Genomic DNA, 23,448 nt, shown 5'->3' on the forward strand with positions numbered 1-23,448 from the left:
GACAACTATTGACAAAGCCGCTTCAAAATGTCTTCTAATTTAAAAAAAGAAATAATAAAAACTGAGGGAATTAACAACTAAAATCCAATTCTTAGAGAAAGGCTGCATCAATTATTAGGACTGATGAGGTCCATTTGTTTACTTTCAATTACCAGAATGACCTTTGACCCCCAATGTCTGAAAGAACACACATGTTACCGTTTATTACAATGACGTGCATAAATGTATAATTTTGCTTGTTGCGCTAAAAACTGTATGAGTATAAGCGTGTGCTAACTGAGTTGTAGGTAGATTGTATTAATGTGTGCGTTTGCAATAAAATGATTAAGCCCTAATACCGTCCCGAGTCCCATCAATTAATCAGTGTGTGTGCGTGTGTTCCACCGACCCTTAATTAAAAACTCCCACTCGCTCTTGGACCCCACTCCTGAGCGCATGTCCCCATTTGTATGCGCATCACCGCCTCTGAATCTCAGCTTTAATGACATGGGAGGCGGCAAATAAAACACTTCAGGCTTATTCACACTTGAAGACAAACACGTTGGCTGCTTAACGTACCACTGCAGGTTTTTTACTCACCAGGCAGTGACGGCGCACGTCAAAAAAAAAAAACTAGCATTAACATAAATGCCGCCTTTGGTATCACAAAAATTACTTTTGAATAATTGGAATGCACTTGTTGTCCTGACGACGCCCGAGGACAGCGCCACCAATAAGAATCAATTTAGGAATGCATTACCGTTTAATCAAATTTTGCCTTAAGCCAACATGCCGGGGAACATTGCCGACAACAATTACACGTCCCGTCCACACGTCGACTGTATTTATCTTTTGTTTCTACAGGTGCTGCAGATTTGACGCTCCGCTGCCTACTTTCAATCCAAGCCTCTAATTGCTCCCTTTCTGTTCATTTGTGCATTCTGCCTACGCCTACGCTTTGGAATTCATTCTTCCTCAGTCATGACTACGTTCCCATGCCATTCAAGGCGCGATATTGGAAAGCAGTTCAACAGCGACGGCCAGAGCAATCGCTCACTCTCCGCCTACATCAGCAGCAGCTAAACACAGAAGTTTGGAGTATTTATTGTTCTTTCCGTCAAATAAACTGAGCACGCACACTGTGCCTCAACATATTGCAGCGAATTGAAAGCAAGTGAACTTTAGTTGACCCACATCTTGGACACCATGACAGATAGCACGTCTCATGGGATAGTACATTACTCACCCAACTAATCAAATTTCACACCTACGGTAAGGTCACTGCCTTTTCCTCATCCCCTTCCTGTCTTTTTTGCGTTTCCAACGCTCGCCCTGATCACAAATTAATATTCACACAGTCGTCCGCGCCACTGCAGGGGAGTCGGAGCCCAAACACACTCTTGTTGTTTTTACGTGAGCGCAGCTAATATCAAGCTGTGATGTTGCAGCCGAGCAAGAAGCGCGCAACACCGGAAGTAAAGACGAGCACAAAAGACAAAAGGAAGAAAATGAGAGGAGGCGCCGAATGAATACAGTGGAAACAATCAGCAGAAGAGGAAAAGGTCGTGATAACACCGCGTCTCTACTTCCTTGGGTTTCTTTCTCTCTTTCTCCCTCCGCTCACTTCACTCCTATCCTATCACGCTCACGCTTCGTCACAGCCAATTTCCAGCTGTTTAATCCTGATTATGGCTTCAAAGTCCCAGCTGACAGCATCCAGCTCAAACTTGCTGTGTTTGTAAATTTGCATACGCCAGAAAGATACTGATTGGGGCTATAAATACATCCACTTCTTGTCTGCTGTTCGGTTACCAGTCAGTCTTGTTGCGATTTGTCAAAATGCAGTTGTAGAATTACCACTGTTGTGACATATCAACACTAGTCAAGTTGCATTTCACATCAATGCTTGCCCAGCATCACAGTCTGCATATACTGTATGTAGTAGTAACTTAAGTAAAGCAGAACATCATCGTTTCATTTATGTAAAGTGTTGTCATAATGGAAAAAAAGAATTCTTACGTTATGACCAGCAACCTGATTTGTGATGTCACAAATTTGCTCGAGTCTAAGTGAACGCCTGTGCCAAATTTCCCTGAGATACGATGATCACAAGAATGGGACTAAGGGACTAAGGGTATCCATGAATTGATGGACAGATGAGCTGGAGGAGTCATTGTGTGTATGATAGATGGTAATTATATGGTTTTGTTGAGTGTACACAGGCTTTATTTGTCAAGGGAAGACTTTTTTATGTTATTATTTGAGCACTGTGTATGTGTTTAAGTGAACAGCCTTAGTGCTGCACCTTCAATGTTCACTGCCATTTGAAGGTTAAGTTGTATCCAGCTGTCACCAGATTACTTCTGGACTTCTGCTTTTGTCCTCTTTCAACCTTCCTGACGTCATACAAGCCAGTCTTTTTAGGATTTATAGGATTTAAGAAACACATTTGTTGCAGTTAATCTTGTAACCACTAATTTTCTATTCTAAAGTCAAACTGAAGTTAAATTTAATTATTAATCAGTGCACTATTGTATGTTCTTTTAAGATTTAAGATGTATTTTGTGATTTACAGTAAAGTAAAGAGAGCTGAACTGGAACCGCAAAAAGACACCGCCGACGCTAACTAGCTGATCCCATTGTAATGCAGGACAAATACAAATCAAAGAGGGAGCTGCTGCTGATGACTCAGGTGTTGCAATAACAACAGCAATAATGAGAAGCAGCACTTAATTTAGCGGGCCAGATGAAGTGGTTTCAACTTTGAGTGTAAACTGCTCAGCCTAGCTCGCACGCTTCTCCACCGTCCAACAAAATCCTCCCAAGTTGAGGCGGGTGAGACTTTTTAAAATGCTACGCCACGAGCCGCTCTGACAACAAGGGAAAATGCCTTGTATCAACACTTGTATCCTGCAGGGCGCTCTAATCAATAGTGCACCATGGCAGCTGAAAAGTACGTCTCCTGGCAGTGCTGTCCCTCAAATATCAGTTAGCAGCAGCCGTGGGGAGAATACGCCGACTCTGATCCTGAGACACTATCCAAAAATATGTTTTATAGGTTTGGGAAATGGAAATACCCACTTACAAGTGGAATGACAATTTGGAATTAGCATAGGCGTATACTCTATATATACACTGATCAGCCACAACATTAAAACCACTGACAGGTGAATAACATTATGACCATCTTGTGACAATTCAATGTCCTGCTAGGAAACTTTTGGACCTGACATTCATTCATGTGGATGTTACTTAGACATGTACCACCCACCTAGACCAGACCAGGCACCCCCACCCCATAGCAATGACACCCCTTGATGGCAGCAGCCATCCCCAGCAGGATGCAGCCTGACACAGACACACACACAAAAAACACGGCCTCCAAATTCACTAGATCCCAAACTGATCACGTATCTGTGGGACGCATGGCCCCGTGGTATATGATCTAAATGTATTGGAATGGTTTCTATACTATAATATATTGTAAAGTGTAGAGCACATGGAAATGAAAATAACAGGGACACCTTACAACCCCCAAATTAAAATCTGCCCATTTCCTACACCGTTAAAAGAGGTGATGCAGTGAGCAGGAGGCAAAAGAAAATAAGCCACTTACTGTTAAGGGACAGAAAACTGCTTATTAAAACTGACAGTGGCAGATACTTTCTTGCATTTTCTGTTAATCTACGCGTAGTCATGCAGCACATAAACTTGTTAGCAGAAAATGAAAACCCGTCCCCTGTGTGTATTTGAAACTTTAATATCTTCAAGGGCTTCATTTTAAGAAATATCCATCAGAGTTTGTTGGTGTCGTTAGAGTTGTTAGGAGTCAGTGCCACTCTTGATACCACCGTCCTTCCTGTCCGTTTTATTTTTCTCCAGTGTCACCTTTACACCCGGCAAACTGCTACGATGTCTTTTTCAGCATCCTCCCACTATTACACACTCCTTCACTTCACAAATGTTATTACATCCTCAAATGTTTATCTCATTGCCTTCAGCCTTGTGTCACCACCGTCTCACCTTCCGTTCTCTACACGGTTATTTACGCATTCTGGCGCTAATTGCATTTCAGTGTTCTTGGTCTTTTCAATTTCCCGAAAGGGAGTCTTTTCCAGGACTTGAACTGAAACATAAACACATGAATGTGCGCAGAGATTCACACAAACAAGCGTGCCGGGCTTTTAAACACACACACAAACACACACACAGACGCAGACAATTAGAAAACCGTTCATGTGATTAAGTACCGTGCAAGTGGTTGTTTAGAGGTGTGAAATGAAGAAGTGATGGACAGATAACCTAGTCCCTGGAGACACACATTAGTGTGTCATTGCATGTGCGAGAGAGAGATAGAGAGGATATGACAATGTGTGACACAGTAACTCTTAGTGTACGTGAGTGTGTGTCTAAACCACTCATTCCTGCCACTAATAAGTAAGAGATGAGATGGATTTCCTGTTCTCTTTGTAAATGTTGGGTGAATGATCTTAGAGGAGTGATTCCTGCCCTGGGATATAACATGAAAGTCATTGGAGGCTAACTCCAGATCAGATGGCAGGAGGGTTCATCTGTTTTAGGTGTGATGTGACTAAAATAATGGCAAGGAGACAAGGTAGGTAAAAATGATACACCGATCAGCCACAACATTAAAACCACTGACAGAATAAGTAAATAACATTGACCATCTTGTGACAGTTCAATGTTCTGCTGGGAAACTTTTGGACCTGGCATTCATTCATGTGGATGTTACTTAGACATGTAGCACCCACCTAGACCAGACCAGGCACCCCCACCCCATAGCAATGACACTCCTTGATGACAGCAGCCATCCCCAGCAGGATGCAGCCTGACACAGACACACACACAAAAACAACTAAAAAAAACATGAAGAACAACACAAGGTGTTGACCTGGCCTCCAAATTCACTAGATCCCAAACTGACCAATTATCTATGAGATGATCCACAGAGGCCCCTCCCCTCAACCCATAGGACCCAAAGGCCCCCCACTAACAACACTGTGTTGCCAGACACCACAGGACACCCTCAGAAGGTCCATGTCCATTCTCTGATGAGTCACAACTGTTTTGGAGGCACAAAGGAGACCTACACAATATTAGGAAGGTGGTCATAATGTTATGCATGATCAGTGTATCTTGCTCAGTTTTAAATGATTGCTAAAGACAAATGCTTTTTAGTATTATTTTATTCTTTTTTTTTTTTTTACACAGCTTCTATTACACTTATCACACTTAAATAAAACTTAAAAACAAAAAGCTGTGATTCAAAGAGAAGGTGCAGACTGCCGATTTAATTGCATTCAAACAGTTATGGATTACACGTAACTGTTGTCAGAGATTAGACTGAAATGTGAACGCTGCTGATTTAGAGAGTAAATGACATCTGTCAATATAAATAACAGCTGTAAAGAAGGACAAGGCAGAGACAGATATGAAGAAAGAGATTTTTAAAACGCGAACCCTGGGAAAACACATGTAACCAAGTCAGTGAACCGTGAACGGGAGGCTGAGAGATACACACGAGAGAACTATAAGACAACTTTGCTCGTGAAGGCAGAACCCAGGGAAAACGGCCGAAGCTGTGAAAGAGCATGACAGACGGGAATAATAATAATAATAAAAATAAAATGAAAAAAAGGGATAGTGAAGGAATTGTTTACAGGTAGAGACAGAATTGAAAAGATCGGCTGCATGATGAAACTCAGACATGACAGCGTGAGCGCTGGGAAACGCTGCGCTTGGTCGGAAACAAGAACATCCTGACACAGGTGTGCAGACACTAACGGGCACGGAATGAGGGAAAAGTGAATTTGCCGAGTGTCGCCTTTAAAAGATATAACACGAGGTCTGACAGGCTTGTTTCATTTGTAGCAGATTCACTGGAGCCTAGTTGTCTTTCTCTGCAACACACACACACACACACACACACACACACACTGCAGTCCCGCTTCTTTCTGATTGTATATCAAGTTCTTTTAAATGATAAATTCTTGCTGTATGTGCACATTTTCTTATCTTTATGCAAAACATTTGTGACGCATGAACTGAATTTATATTAAAAAAAGAGAGAGAGCATGGAAAAGAGTAAACAATAAGGAGGAGTAGGAGGAGGAGGAGGAGATGGAGCTCAAGCTGAGGGACAATAAAGAGATTATTGTTTTTTTCAAATGCAGATTTCATCTGTTTAGCAGGAAGCAGTGCTGCAGTGACATGAGGATTCTCTCTTCTCCAGCAAAAGCCACTGTGACCTTACTCAAAACGTGACCCTCGACTAATCACGTATGCGCCGAGTATGAAAGTGCAACATGAGGGAAGAAAGATTTCATTCAAACAACACCAGCAGTGTGAGGCAATCTCAACATGTGAAGCGGCCTGTGATCCGGGCCGGCTATGATGAAGCGAAACATTGTTAGGCTCTTCAAAGAGTCTCTCTCTCTCTCTGGACGGGAACGCGCACACGCACAAGTGTTAGCAACAACCTGAGCTCACCTCGGACTCTCTCACCCCTGCAGATGAGGTGTAACGATGAGCAGTAATGAAACCACGCCGCCTAAAGCAAAGCCCGCGGTGTCGCAAAAAAATGACTTTGAAAGTAACCAACTGAACAGCCCCACTCAGACACACAATAACAAATACACACGCACACATCTGCTGAGGTCTCAGTCACACTGCAGGAATATTGAGCCTCGTAGCGCCATGAGGTAAATCATGGCAGTCTTTCATGACCACCTTCCATTCGTCCATCTCTATCCTACATAAGACATGTTTCTGTCTCCATCTCATCTCTCAGAGTTCAGGAACGTGGCCAGAAATGATAGTCTGCTTTAAGGGAGTATGTGTTCATTCCCGAGCTCATTAGTTGAAGCTTTTGTTAGATTTCAACACATTTCGCACACTTCTGCTCTCGCAGCCTGTGGTGACTGTGGAAAGGTGGAGATTTACATATGAAGTGACATTCCATACCTGGTTACAGCTAATGTTCAGGGGAAGGGGTAACTGAGGCAGGCAGGCAGGCACACACTGCGTCAAATACTGCAGATGTGTCCAAGTCTTATAGAAGAGATCCATGAGATCCTTTAAGAGTTTGTGCTGTGAAGGACTGTGAAGGTTTGCAACTGCAGGACTTTCCCCAAGGGGGACAGGGCTTTGCATCCCATGTGAGGGATCATTATTCGGTAATAACTGGAATATTAGCCCATTCAGAACAATGAAGCCTCATGTAACCTCCTCAGTCAGAACAGACTGAGCCTTGATCCAGTTGTTTGTGGTCGCAAAGATAAAGTCAAGTGAAGGTGTTGTGAATTCAATATGTGCAGCGTGTTTCAAAATGTGAGTTAGGGTCGGTCATGTTCTTCTAAACAAATTCAGTTGGGAATAATGCCTCTTATACACTGATCAGGCATAACATTATGACCAATCCTAATATTGTGTAGGTCTCCCTTGTTGCCTCCAAAACAGCTGTGACTCATCAGAGAATGGACATGGTCCTTCTGAGGGTGTCCTGTGGTGTCTGGCAACAGAATGTTGTTAGTGGGGGGTCTTTGGTTCCTATGGGTTTAGGGGAGGGGCCTCTGTGGATCATCCCACAGATACTTGATCAGTTTGGGATCTAGTGAATTTGGAGGCCAGGTCAACACCTTGTGCTGTTCTTCTTGGTTTTTTTTAGTTGTTCCTAAACTGCTTTTGTGTGTGTGTCTGTGTCAGGCTGCATCCTGCCGGGGATGGCTGCTGTCATCAAGGAGTGTCATTGCTATGGGGTGGGGGTGCCTGGTCTGGTCTAGGTGGGTGCTACATGTCTAAGTAACATTCACATGAATGCCAGATCCAAACGTTTCCCAGCAGAACATTGAAGTGTGACAATGTCATGTCATGTTATTCACTTCTCCTGTCAGTGGTTTTAATGTTGTGGCTGATTGGTGTATATTATAATACCACGGTTTAAGGAAAGATTGTGGTGTGTTACTGGAAAAACATCTCATTGCCTGAAAAGCACAGAACAACTGGCTTCATGGCATCTAATGTAGAGGCAGTTTCTAACATTGAAGTCAACTTAGGGCCCTGATCATGAGGGTGGACAGATATTCCTGAAAATTGTGATTTTATGGAGGACATTTAATTTCTGCAATGACCTTCCCCACATCCTTGGGCTTTAAAATGATCTAATTTGTCACGAACATTAATAGTGTCTGCTCTCCTGCATGTATTCTCCATTTGAGACAACATTCCAGCTGCCCCAGGTGTACAAGCCTTTAAGGGCCGCCCTAGCTTCCTTGTCGTTTTATGTTACACTCTTCCCATCTTGATTGCCCTTTTGCTGGTTCCCCCCATGCTCCTTTATCCATCTATCTTTACCCTCCTGTCTCATGTCCATCACTCCCCACCCTCCGTCCCTTTTGCTGTTGGATGCGTGACATTTTACCGCCGTTTATTCTTTGAGCAAACACACATAAAGACACACAGAGATGCCGACAGACAAGCACGAACACACACGGACACATACTCTATACAGAGGCTGAAGATAAACAGACTTGAAATGCCAGACATAATTCCACACAAAAGAGGAGCACAGCAGGTTGTCAAACCGAGTATCTCAAACCTTTGTGGGTTCATTTTAGTCTTAACTTTTAGAGAAAGGTTATAGAATCCTGAACGTGCTGAGGACCTAGCATGACTATGGGAGACACCAAACTCAGAGGTGTCAACTGTAACCATGTTATCAGGATTGCAGTCTTCTGCGTCATTTCTTTTTTGGTTCCGGTTTCTCCAAAAGCAGCCCCACTCTCTAAGGCCGTAGCTCACAATCACAACAACCACCTTTCCCACACGGACACGTTATCAACGGTCCGGAGAAATGAAGCGCGCTGAATCTGGAGGGCTCTATTTAGCCGACTGTGTATTTTAATTTTCGTACGCGACATCTGCTAAACACAATTAATTATCCCGTAGGACAGATGATAACAGGGCAAATTGATTGCACACCAGACGACGTACAGTGTCCGCATCAAACGCAACATCATATTTAAAGCTTTTACTGGTCCCCTGCTGAGATTTCTTGTAACCAAACAGTCTATCTAAATACAGTGTTGCATTGTGGGTATGCTGGCCAGTTAACCAGGGCGATAGGACAGATAATATGATGTGATCCAAGCTGTTAATGGATTATTTCAAAACTAAAATTTGGAAATCAACTACTTAAGAAGTGACTTCTGGTGATCACTGCTCTGTTCCTACTTTGTCTTTTCCCAACTCTAAACAGCTCCCAAAAGGTTTTGTACCGTCTAGTCGACTTTCCTGCTGTACCGTGACGCTTTAAGCAGGGAGTTGACTCGTCGCCGATCACGTGACAATAACAACAGGGACGCCTCCGAGAAGACAGGTGAGGAGCCCAGTGGGTCACTGCAGCAAACTAGCAGCGGTTCATCAAGTGTCTGGAAATACTTCACTTAAGATGAAGCCCATTCTACTGTGACATGCAGAATATGTAAGTCAGTCCTGAAATACAACTCTTTAGCATCCGCTAACGCTAACAGAGGAATGGTCCAAATCGTCCCAGCGACAGTCAATCAACAACTCCACCTGTAGTAAAGGGAAGAAGGAGGCTGCACATCAACAATTTGATGGTGAATTTCATTGTCTGAAGTAATTAGCTGTACACGGAAAAGGGTTTAGAGAGATACCGCTTTAGAAGTGTCAGACTGACGGTGTTTATGGTGTTGCCGTGGGCTTCAGCTGACAGTAGCCCGTGTTCAAGCTTGCAGAAAAGCCTCCGTAGCTTCTTTTGTGTGAGACGCTACAACATGTATTCAGGTCAAGAACATAGATGTCACTGTAGCAAAGCATTACTTTCTACTGTGTATTTATGTGTGACGTCATCGACTAGTCGACGTCGGCTTTCACCACATATTCGTCGACTTTAAAAAATCCGAAGTCGTTCAACCCCTAGCTCCCAACTCTTTAAATTGAATGGCGTCAGAATAAAATGAAGGGCGGTACATTTTTGAGATTCAAAAAGAAGTTTTCCCGTCATGATTTCTGCCCGTCATCAGCAGCTTAAACACGAACTACTTTAGCTCTTTGCATAAGTGTAATTAGCTTGCCTCTGCAGAATAGAAAGTACTCCTCTTCAAATCCAAACAGCACTCAGCAAGGTTGCTTGCAGTAGCTGCTTTGTGGGACACTCTGTCCTCTCTGGTCATTACAGATAATAAAAAAAAAACTCCTTTTACACTGAGACAGATATTTTTTTTTTTTTGTATGTCATTATTTCAGTTACAGCCACCATAGAAAAGTAGATTATGTTGAATTCACTGACTTTGTTTACATAAACCTTTCGGCTCATATTCCGCTCAGTGATTTACACGTACACTGGAAACCTTTTGAATCAAACTTTCAATAGCATTTTCAGCTTTGATTGTCACTTCAGAGAACTGTAATGCGTCTTTTCACTTAGCTACTCGTAGAAAACAGCATATGAAATCATTTAAGTGCTTGCTTTCCAGCTAAACAGCATTTCCAACAGAAGAAAAGTAGTCGCAACTCTCAACCGTTCATCTTGATATTGAACCACATTTGAGTCGTTCTGAAGCGAAACGCTTCATTTTCACAATCAAAGAATCTTTGCGGACATCACACGGGATCGGTTCATGGATCTCTAGACCGTCCCACTCCCTCTAGTTCCAGTTTCACCATAAAAGACTAAAAGACACCTTTCACCTTAGAGTGCTGTTAGGAAAAGAAAAAAAAAAGCTTCCTGTATGTGTTACATCGACTACTCACACAGATAGCTGGTTGTATGGTGTGATGAAAGGTGAAAATTGAGGATGTAAAAGTGCAATAGTACTTGTGACAATTTATAAAAATGGGAAGTCTTAATTAAAGCGTTGTTCTGATGCTTCTTTCTTGTATAATTTAACACTTTACTGGTTTAAAATCTAAGTAAATGAAATGAAAGTGCAATTTAACATTGTGTGCCATTTGTTATCAAGTCTACAAAGTGTTTTATAACTAAATGCAATCAGTAAAAAAATATTATTTAACCCTGAGGCCTTAAATAAAAAGGTTTAAACGGATAAGTGATGTACTTCACATGATAAGATTCATATGACACAGGAACAACCCATTCAGCTGCATATCTTCAATCACTCCAATTATCTCAGTGTGCTGACGCCAGCAACAACCTGCAGCACAACCTCCCTAAAACCAAACACCACTGTGTCTTTTTATTTCTCTTGAAGCACAGTAAGCCTGCAGTGCGAAAACCAAGAAATAAAAAGTAATATAGAGCATGCGATTAACCAGCCAGGTCACAAAGGGACCTAAGGCCAAGTGTCCAAGTATGCCGGAGCACCACTTCACAGTAAAACTGCGGCTGATTCACTGCAGAGAGTGTTCCTCTTGCGCTTTTAACAGCATCAAATTCAAAGTCTAGACTGGCTTGAAAAGCTTTAGATGGGCTCTTATCAAGCCATTACCGGCGCGCCATCTCAGAAATGTACGTCTCTGCTGTCAAAGAATCACCTTAACGTGTTCAGTAAACGACAATTGCTTACAGTTGAGCTCGACGAGACAAAAGCAGGGACGAACATGCGCACCGCTTTGGTGCTGGTGCACAATTAACCTGAATGAATGAATGAACGTCCTACCTTGACCCCTCGCACTCTGAACTCGGCCAGGGCTCGGCTCATCTTGGAGGACGCCGTCTGCAGGTCCTTCCCGCTGGCGATGACTTTTACCAGCAGCGAGTCGTAGTGCGGTGAAATGATGGCGCCCTGGAAGGCTGAGGCGCTGTCCAGACGGATACCCATGCCCTCGCCGCTTCTGAAGACCTGGAAAAGGTGACAATACACTTAAAGCTCACAGAAACACCTTTACGTATTTACACGTGTACGGTAATAGCATACATTTTCTGACCTACTTTGCATTCTGCAAAGAAAGTCTGCAATTTGTGATCAATAACTGCTCATTAATGCATATAAGTGACTGCAATTAGAAACCAAATCTGTGTAAAATAAATCAATAATATATACAGTATCCTGGAGAAATTTACACAATTTGCAAATTTAAGATGGCCCTCATATTTTCTCACACTACAGGGTCCAGTAATCTCTGTGAATGCATGCTTTGCAGATTTTATCTGCACAAAATACTACAAATGCTCTCCCTGATTAAATGGTTTTATTTACAGCGCTTAGGAAACAATCACATGATACAAACGCTTGCAATCCAGCGTCTGAGCCGGGTGCAAGATCAGCTACCAATACATGCCCACATGTCTCCAGAGACTGAGAGAAACAAAGCCACAGCATTGGAGAAGTGTCAGCGTGCTAGGTTCAAACCCAGGCATGTGTCGACTCTATCCTGACTGCCTGCTTTAAGTTGGAAAAAATACTCGAAACTAGATCCAGCATGTTTAACGTCATTCCAGGTGCAAGATGGAGAGCGATCATTGTTTCTTTCAACATTTAAATGCAATGATTTAAGATAAAAGTCAATATTTCGTCAGAACTAAACCCACTTTTTGTCTGGTTTAGCTCCGATATTACAACTGTGAATGACTGTGAAAATACGAATGACTAAATAAAGTGTTTGACACGCAGAAAGTGGTTTTGCCGTCTGAAAAGCGTCAAATCTACTGATCAAGACCACGTGTTTTTTTCCCTCATGATGGAGATGGGCCAAAATGGAAGCATGTTTTCAACGGCTCAGACCAACTCTTGTTTGAACAACTTGTTTTGCTGCAATGTGCCTTGCGGCAATGGTTATTAGTTGCCAATATTTTTCCTTGAATTATTTATCAAAAGTTCAGTCTCAGGTCAAACTGAATTGGTTACATGAGGTCTTTTTGTTCTGGTTATTACTCAAACTATTTAACATAACAGCTACAAGAAACAGACGCTAAAGCTGAATCTAAACCTCTAAACAAATCTCAGATGAAATGTGTGACTATGCTGATGTTACTCTTTTGTTCATCACCACAAAAAAAAACAAAAAAAACCCCAGCAGATCTTCAATGGGCACGATGATTTCCCAAACAGTGCGACTGCAGAGCGAGGCAAATCACACTTTGTGGGCGGGGTAATTTCAGGCTGGCTTCAAAGCAAAGATTATAATGTTCACGAGGATGTAAAGCATCTGTTAGGTCCCTAAAACATAACCATAACTTAACCCGCACTAGGAAGAAAGTGGCAGCCAGATACGCAAGGAGAGCAAAATAAGGAGATGAGAGGGGAGAAAACAAGCATGAGATGAGTGAGAAACTGTTCCAAACCACTTGGCAAGAGAGCAGAGAGGGAGGAGAGGAGATGTGAAGAGGAGAGTGAGGAGTGTCCAACACTACAACATATGGAGCCCCTCGGGGGCTGCAAGGGAAGGATGAGTCGAAATTACAATTATAACAATGCTGTGCCACACTGATGATACGCTGGTAATATTTTCAGACGGCGTAGAGCTGCCAAAATTCATGACCGGCGATATTTTTTTTCCATCATCCTTTCTGCTCTTTACAGCTCACCATTTGGTGTGGAATGATTCTGCTCTCCTTCTAAATGCTTCCATCCATCTACAACGGAGTAAAATGTTCAAACATGATTCAGTATAATTCCCTTCCAAAAATAAAATAAAATAAAAAATAACAAAAATTTTATTGCACATTGAAAAACGGCCGTTTAAAACCATGCTTCTATGCTCCCTATCCTATGTGCTCCACTGATCCGGTGCCAGTTTTATTACCAAGTGTCAAAGAGTTGAAAAATGAAGCGCCGTGTTTGCGGCCTGGTACAGAACATTTGTTAAAGCCAATTTCCCCACTCATGACAACTGTACGCGAGGGGAATTTTCATATAACTCAGCCGTTTAAATTGTGATAATCTTTTCAAATTATTCATAATTTAAGGTTTGGCTGATTTGAGTGACTGGAGCCAGTGCCTCGTACAGTGAGCTTCAAAATCTCTCTCTACAGGAATCCAATGGGTGAAGTGTAAGAGGAGGTCGTCCAATGGTTATCACCTATACCACATTTAAGCAAAAAAGAAGTACAACGGCAGCAAAATAAAATTAGTGCAAATTAGACATCAATACATCTAATGATCATTAGCTGAATGCTAAATTGCTATCTATTTTTTTAAAAATTGAACTTAATATTTGAAAGAGTGGCTTATTCATAGGGAAAAAAGTTCTGATCCATTTTAAATAAACTGGAGACCGAGTGAAAAGAGGCCGCCTGCATAAACCTGGAAATATACGAGACGCCGAAGCGGAGGAATTTGTCACGAGCGCCGCTGTCCCCACAGCTGAGCAATACGCCGCTTCCAGGCTCAAAGCCCCAATTTCCAGGTTGCGATATTCATAAAGCCAGGCACTCCTCTTTGATTTTCAAGGCTCGGGGCCGGTCGCACGCACTTCAATGTTACCGAGGTAGATCTCGAAATTCCACACTTTTTTTTTTTTTTCTGCCGCGCATGTGAATAAGTCTGCGAGCAGCTCTGCGAAGAATAAATTCTTATCAATTCAAAGGGCTTTACGTTTGAAAAACATAATATCGCTGGAATACCTTCTGAATATTCTGCAGCAGCTGTGCTTACAAAAAAAAAAAAAAAAGGTAGTCCAAGGACAGTAAACGGTGACTCATTCATTTTAGATGGTGACCATTGTTTAACACAGACTTGAGTCCCTGCAGGAGGGATTTAACCACCACTTCTCCAACTGTGCCATTTTGTTTGGACCACTCCTTTGGTGAAACGTCTCATAAATAAATCTGATTTTAGATTTTCAAACTGTTGCCCACAAAGACAAAAACATCTATCACTGATCTGCCATATTCTGGCAACTGCGGCTCATCTCTGTTGCCAGCGGGGCTCCGGGGCACTTTGTTTCCAAACTAGTCTTGAGGCAGTTGCCAATTCTCTCTCTGTGCAAATACCCCTGGGGAAAGCCGACACCGTGCTCTCGCTTTCCCCTCTCCACTCATTAAATCTTTCCTTACTGTGAACAGGCTGCATTTTAAAATTGTTCTCCGTCACCCCTTAACGCTGCAGGCCAAGCATATATACGGGACCAGTGCGGCTGTTAGTCCCGACTGCTGTGTCCCAGTGACTGACCGGCTCTCTTGACATCTGTCCAGGGTTTCTTTGCTTCTTTGCAGGATTTATTTAATATCAAACTGCTCCGTCTTCGGGGAGTAAAACACTAAACAACGCTTACGCTGAAACCGACTCTGCTCTTTGACTAATTCAGCCTATACTGCTCACACAAGTTGACCGAGCATCAAGGGTTTTCTCTGCAGAATGATCAGAGAGGCATCTGGCTAATACGTCTACGCAGAAGCTGAAGTGATACAAGAAGACGACAAAGCATCTGTGATTAGCTCAAAGGCAATCTAGTTCCCTGATATTCAGGCCTTGTTGCTGGCTTGCTGTAAAGTTTTTCAATACTATTAAAGCAGCAACAGCCTCTTGCATCAGTTCATATCTAGGAGCTGTCCACACCAACTAGATGATGATGGAATTTATTAAAACCGACTGATGGTCTTGAGACGGTTTGGATAAAAAGATTTTTGCATATTATCGTCCAAGCTGACCTGTGAACCTTCTTAAAACCATGAACTTGAATAATTTTGCCGTGGAACTTTGGTTTGCCCATTCAGACACCGTCTACCGTCTATGGCCCCTTATCTTCCGTGAATGCTTTCCAACACAAAGTCCACATCCCACCTGCTACGCTCTTCACCTGGCAAGCCAATCACCGCCTGTTAACAGAAAAAGCCCCGCCACAGATGCGCCAGCAGCGGTGCCACACACAGACACATTTAGCAGGTGCCGATTACCGTAATCAACACGGAGCGAACTTGGAACGGATGTTGATTTATATGCAAATGACCCGCACTGTATAGCTTTAAAGGTAAAACTCCAAATGAGACCGAACACCAGAAGTATGATCTAATTAACCGCTTTAAAGGAGTAGTGATTAAGGAATTTAAGCGGTTAGAGGAAATAGAGAGAACCCGCAGTAATGCTTAGATGATAGGTCGGGGTTTGAATTAAACAGAAACTAATCTGGGATAGCGCAGGGTTAACTGATCCCAGTCAGTAATCATAACATAATGTGATGTGACCCTTTCTTTTTAGCTCAGTGTGTAACCTAATCTGCCATAAACCACTGACGAGAACTTCTGAGTCTGGATCTGCACAAAGAAACGTCAATATAGTGCATACATTAGCATTAGCATACGTGCTTTCATACACACCGGACAGGCCGCCATAGGACACAAACATCCATGCAGAAAACATTTCAAATCCTTAAATATGGATCAGTATTGTTTTCAGATCAACCCTGTCCTCCTTGTGTCGGGAGACTAATCAAACAGGCAGCAAGACAGATGCTCGCCGTTACACTTTACTGAACAAACATATATATGGGTATGTGTGTAGGATATGTAGCTGGACTGGAAGAAGTAGAGCCCCGGTTATTGGACCCACTCAGACGGAAGTTGTTTTACAGGGAAATACAAATAAATATAATAACACTGAAAATGTAATTCCAGTGGGCTGTCACAAACTGTGGACACACAAACTGTATTGTCCGGGGTATGTTTACGGTTGAACCACAATCTCAACTGAACAATTAGCACCAATTACAAACTATTTTTTGCTTATTAAAGCGAGTGTAGCAGCATTTCCTTATTTACTTTAGCCTGCTCTGTGCAAATGAGGGACAGCAGACGTGAATATATGATGAGAGGGTTTTAATTTTGGTTTAGGGCTCATAAATACGTGAAGAATAGCGGAACAGCAACACAACACAGAGACTAGATGGTGCCTTTATTTCATTCCCTCAAAGAGAGACTCAATCCCAGGCAGAGCCACAGAAGATCCCACAGCCGGAAACAAAACAGAGAGAACAGAAAGAACCACTGTACAGACAGAAGTGAATGAAAAGCCAAGTACCATGTAAATAATTGAAGTCAAGGTGTCATCTTTTTCTGCCCGGGGCACTGTCTAACAAGAAAAAACCCACTTTCTTCTCTCACACTTTCGCCATGTCGTTGTCTCTCCCTGTCTTAGCTTTCCTTCCTTTCATGCGCTCTGGAGAGTCACAGATACAAATAATTTAAGGAGCGAAATGGTTTCACTGACACACACACGCGCACTGATTTGATTTCCCTGTCGTCCCGCACACTCGCACACATTGCTGCCGTCCCGCTCCTTGCGTGTGATAATCCAGCGTCATCCGGCCTGTTTTCCAGAGGCGCGTTCACAAACTTAAAACAAGCTATCTGCTCATTGCTATCATCTTTGTACTGATCGTTCTACAGTGCTCCAGTGGTGATTTATCACTCCTCACTGTGTTCATTTCTTACAGCTCATTGCAAGTCTGCTGTCTTTCTCCTACAACTATAAAAAATTCTGACTGAAATGCATCGCTCAAGTTCTCCTCCCCTTCCCGTGCAACACGAGTCAGGCGTATACCTCCCTTACATTATATGGAACAGTGTTGGTCTACCACGGGTGCATTACAAATCTTCACTGCCCAGCCTCTTGAAGCCGTCTTTGACAGTAAATAAATAAATAAATAAATAAACATCTAACTGCACAACAATGCCTTCTGGATGGGTTTCAGAGGCCCAGGTCATAAAAATCACTAAGCGCGAGTTGGGAAGTGAAAAATCGAAACAGAAACAAATAAGGCAACAGAATGAAAAGTGGACCTACACCGCTTCACTTGATCAAGCAGATATGCCGCCACAGAAGTGTGATAAGTCAAGAGAACAAAAGTTTTAGAGCCCGGGCAGATATTTATTTCAGAAAACAAGGTTACTCTGACGTCCACACATGTTGGACGCAGCGCTATCGGTGGCTTCACGATATATATACGCCTGCTGGGAGATAGTCCAGAGAACTGTTGTAAAAAAAAAAAAATTAAAAAAAAAATGTGTGCCATAGTGCCTTGACATGTATCATTTTGAGATATTAGGATTATATATTAAAAAGAGATTTTTCTCAAGCGTGCAAGCATCAGAGCACGGCCTACAACATTTATGACAGTTTGGGTCCTCATTACCATCTAAATAAAAGCATAATATACACCGATCAGGCATAACATAATGACCACCTTCCTCATATTGTGTAGGTCTCCCTTGTGCCTCCAAAACAGTTGTGACTCATCAGAGAATGGACATGGGCCTTCTGAGGGTGTCCTGTGGTGTCTGGTAACAGGGTGTTGTTAGTGGGAGGGCTTTGTGTCCTATGGGTTGAGGAGAGGGCCCTCTGTGGATCATCCTACAGATACTTGATCAGTTTGGGATCTAGTGAATTTGGAGGCCAGGTCAACACCTTGTGCTGTTCTTCATGTTTTTTTTGTTTTTTTGTTTTTTAGTTGTTCCTAAAGCGTTTTTGTCTGTCTGTGTCAGGCTGCATCCTGCTGGGGATGGCTGCTGTCATCAAGGAGTGTCATTGCTATGGGGTGGGGGTGCCTGGTCTGGTCTGGGTGGAGGTGCCTGGTCTGGTCTAGGTGGGTGCTACATGTCTAAGTAACATCCACATGAATGCCAGGTCCAAAAGTTTCCTAGCAGAACATTGAATTGTCACAACATGGTCAATGTTATTTACTTCTGTCAGAGGTTTTAATGTTGTGGCTAATTGGTGTACACATACAGTATATACATCAAAACGAATCACCTACCGCCTTTATTTTTCTTAATTTGTGACTCTTGTATTGCGTAACAATCCATATTGGCCTCTGTAGAAGAGTTCACTCTAATCTACTGTTGGGCTCACAGAGCCTGGACCCATATCACATACTTTTCGCTGAGGGATTTAATTCTGGAAGCATTCAATTGAAAATTGATTCAGCCTGAACCAATCACCGCATGTTAAGATGAGGAATGACTCAGCTGCATGTTGGAGATATAAAATGTGCTTTTAAAAGGTCTGTTGGTGCATTGCAGCTTGTTTACTTATTAAGGCTGTGAAACATTTTAAGGGACGTGCAAAAATGGCTTTTATTAGGGGTCTTGGTTGGTTTCAACGACTGAACATGATTCCTTGTTACTTGCTAAAGTCATTTAGGGAATGTACGGCAGTAATGGCCCAAATCCTTGGGCTCCTTAAGTGGACCCTGGACCAGATTTCACAGTTAGCTTGCTTTGGTAATAACACTGAAAACTCTCCAGGATGTTCTCCAAGGCATTTACCATTAAAGTCATTTCTTCTCTTATACACTATGCTCTGAATCCCCTCTTTACAGACTCCTCCACCAAGCCTCATTTATCGCTCCCTTTAGCCCACAAAGCTTTCACCTTTCCACCGACGTTCACCCAACCCTCAGTCCTGCTGCTGCTGCTGCCGCCTAAATGTCTACCTTCTTTGTCAGTTTTTGCTCACCTGCAGAGTTGCAAGAGTAAAGCGCACGTACACTTGAAGCTAATGTACAGAGAGTACATAGGAAGGGAACACACGAACGGCCGTCAGCTCCGTGTACGAAGCAGAGCAAAAGTGACAGCGATATCTGAGCTCCGACTGATAGCACACCAATTAGAGAGCGAGAGGAGCAGATGGAGAGGCAGTGACACAGAGAGGTGAAGAGAGCAATGAAGGCAAAGAGACGCTACAACACAGAGCTGAGGAGAGAGGAGAATATAAGTGTCATGTTAATGTTTGAAGTCGAGCTGTGTGGATGAATCAAGGCAGGGAGAGTGGCTGTAGGCGAGAAGAGAGGCGAGAAAAGAGCAGCAGAAGAAGAACAGAAGAGAAAGGACATAGTAAGGTTTACTACTATTAGTATGTGTTGTGCAGTTGTGCTTATGTGTAATTCAGTTTAACGTAGCATACGTGTATTAATAGACCAGAAAAAAAGTATTAGAGTCACGACACATCAAGATGATGGTCAGCTGGTTGCTGGTGTCAGGCCATTGGTTAACGTCTGGCATAGTCTTAGGAAGAAATGGCTTTCCAGGACAGTATATAGCTCATCCTAGCTTCCTTGCTAGTCCTAGCTCTTCTGGTTTCCCCTTGTGAATTACAAGTACAGACTACCACCACTTGTTGGTATGAACGGTCTCGTGGAAGTGCAGAACGTATGTGCTAGCTGGCAGCTGGTATTCTTTCTGCAAGTGCTACCTATTGGTCTAGATGACGTAAGGCGACGTCACAGTTGGACCTTGATTGCCAGTAGTATGGGCTTTTGGTTTTCAACTAGGAAAGGGTTCAGCAAAGCACACCAAACTCAAAGGTTGATATGGAAACCGTTCCAGAAACCGAGTTTATTGACAGTTAATGTTCATCCCTAGAAATATCTGGTCACCTCTTAGATTTAATTACCTATGTCCTCCAAAACTAGGTGTCTTGCTGTTTCGGTTGAGCGGTTGTGCGTGTCCGTATCATGTAACTCCATCGTGCATAATATAAATCTGCCCGTGCGTGCTGTCACCAGCCCCCCGAGCCACTTTATTTACCGCAACTTTCAATTAAGATATTGATCTTCTTTCATTTTGGCTCAGATTAAAAAGGGTTTTACAATCCCTACAGGAGGTTAATCTGGACTGATATCCCTGTTCACAAAGGCATTCAATTTCAGATCTCGCTAAAAGGAAACATTATAAACACGGTTACAGTGTGAGAGTATCAAAGTGACACATTTGTATGCAGCACAGGGAGAAAAGATGAATGGAGGCAGTCATGGGAATGAGTAACAGGCTTATGTCTTAGAAGAAAGTCTCTCACCTCAGCTTTTCATGCTCGCACATACAACTCAACTCATGCACATCAACAAAACAGATGCTTTGGCGAACTACTGCAACATTAAAACATTAACAGGTTTTCATGAACGTGTGTGAGGAGAAACCTTGACGCTTACCTTCAATACTCTTTGTAAACATGAACAAGATATATATGTATACACAAGAGCAGCATGCATTTAATTGCTGTACTCTCAGTTTTCCTCCTTTGAAAATGATCATTATGTAGAATTTCACATGGCCTTTTAAAGGCAGCTTGTGCAAAAAGAACTAATTTGAATGAAGCTGAGTTCAGACTACTGGAGTTTTAAAATATTACTCCATTCTGAAATCAGGTTGCATCACAGTCTTAAGGAGAAACTTGCCAGATATTTTTTTATATCAAATGTGCACACAATATATTATTATTATTTTTAAAACACCCACTATATAATATTATCTAGATTATCAAGCCAGATCAGGGAACACTGAATCCAAGAACCGGGCTATAATGTTTACTGTTGCTTGACAACTCTTTCAGTGTTCAACTGACATAATCATCCAGATTTAAAATCCTAAATATCAAACATGTTAATCGTGACAACTGTGATCCGTCTGCCGGCGGTTGTGGAGGTTTAAAGGGGAACTACTGTTTTTTTTTACGACCTTATTTCTAGCATAAAATATGATCGTTTACTCACCCATATAACTTTGGTGTCATTTGGAGTCATTCGAACAATATTTAGATCAGCGTATATCCATATAGTGGGAGTGACTGGGGCACCGAAACACAGCCTCTAAATAACCGCGAAAACTCGTTAATTTCACCAATACTTTGTTATAGTACGCTAGTGCTATTCCCTGTTGAGTCCATAGTCACCTGTTATCATCATCATCAGATTGACCTACAGACCCCAGATGACCTCTTCTGACCTGGATGATGTAATCTCTGAGCTTGTCGGCTTGTTTACCTGTAATTTGCTACTGCTAGTTTTTTGCAACATAGCTGAATATTTTTCCGATTCTGAGGTTTTAGACGAACCATAGCAGTTGCAAATTACAGGTAAACAAGCCAATAAACTAGCGTACGATAACAAAATATTGGCGAAATGAAGGAGTTTCGTGGCAGATAATGCGTTATTTATAGGTTGCGTTTCGGTGCCCCAGTCACTCCCACTATATGGATATACGTGGATCTAATTATTTCCTAAACGAGTGCAAATGACACAAAAGTTATATGGGTGAGTAAACGATCGTATTTTATACTAGAAATAAGGTCCAGGTTGTAAAAAACGGTAGTTCCCCTTTAAGATGGTCTCTAAAGCCCTCACACTACCAGATAATCTGGGGCATACGACGGTACCGAGCTGGACGGCATTTCTCCTCCTACTGTTGGGAGGGTGTGAATGAAGCTGTAAAATCTGAGAATTTTGTTTAAATCTGCGTGTAATTTATGCATCCATGCCAAAACCTGCACACATTCCCCTCAGCAACCATCGCGCTCCCTGTTGCATATCTGTTCTCTACTACTGATTATTCAGAACACTTAAAAGGTCACCCAAGCAATACTATTGGCTATTTGCAAGGGGAGCCTTACATTGATCTGCTCCTGTATTGAACACCGATACCATTGATTAGAGAACGGATCCTGGTTGTGGATAATTACTGGGACCTTCTCATACTTCAGGACAGATACACAATCTCACTTGTTTAAAATCACTACTAAGAACTAGTCTGTGATTTAACGGCTGTGTTAAGCTGGCGATAAAAGTCTCGAGCTAGACTTGTGATTAAGAGTAATTCCCCGTTTTCTCCCAACCTCCACAACGTGTTAGTCGAAGTGAGAAACAAGGGAGATATGACAAATCCAAATTCATTAACACAGAGGGAAATTATGAGTCTTTGTTTTAGCGCTTTGTTTTACCACTGTAACCCTGTTTCCTCTCAATTAAATTTATTTTCCCTGAAAAAACAGCAGATTCTTTCTCAAGAAAACAACGATAGACTCAAACAAGCATCTGCATAGAAATGACGCTGATATTTTTGCAACCTTCCAGATGCTGCTGTCTTTTTTTTATTTTTTTTTATCTACAGCTGTACTTGACACATGCTTGCCCACATCTCGCCTGGCAATCCGAAAACTGTTGCACAAGCAGCAGGGTCCCCAATACATGCACTCCTCCCCTCTTCTTCCATTTCAATTTTCCTCCTATCCTTTCAATTTCACCTTCATTTCCCGTCTCTATAGAGGCTCTATTTTTTTCACATCACAAAACCATTATCTACCTCGCCGTCTCTCTCCCCCCCGCCCCACTCTGTGTCTGTGTCCCTAGGGTATCCCTGCCTTTATTTATCCTTTCCTTCTTTCGTACTTCCTTTAAATCCTTCACGTCCTTCCTTGCACTGATTTTCCGTGTTTACTTTTCCCTCTGTCTCCTAATCATTTTTTTGTTTTGTTTCGAACATAGACCAAAAGCAGTGCACTTCCAGGCCGAGACCCAAAATATGTTTGGCTATGTGTGTCCTTCATAATAAAGCCATATTTATAACCAAGCACCAGCTACTTTGACAGCAAGGGTGCATGCACACACACTGCAGCACAACACACACAGGCCCTCCTTCCAGTTCCTGATTGCCTTTCATCAAAAGGCTCATTTTTTGATACCAGGCTAAATTGGCTTCTCCTTTCAATCCCCTCAGTGTGTGTGTACGTGTGTGTGTGTGTGTTCCAGACGGAGGTA

General features: G+C 42.4%; 1 protein-coding gene across 1 annotated transcript in view; it reads right to left on the reverse strand.

Annotated features, from left to right (window-relative positions):
* pcxb (pyruvate carboxylase b) overlaps positions 1 to 23,448 on the reverse strand; it is a 307,177-nt gene that overhangs the window by 135,512 nt on the left and 148,217 nt on the right. The window contains exon 12 of the mRNA XM_084546125.1: positions 11,643 to 11,825. Within this exon, the coding sequence (XP_084402251.1) occupies positions 11,643 to 11,825 (183 nt within the window). The remainder of the gene's footprint in view (positions 1 to 11,642; positions 11,826 to 23,448) is intronic.

Source organism: Chelon labrosus, assembly GCF_963514085.1.
Source record: "Chelon labrosus genome assembly, chromosome: 1".
Classification (NCBI taxonomy): Eukaryota; Metazoa; Chordata; class Actinopteri; order Mugiliformes; family Mugilidae; genus Chelon; species Chelon labrosus.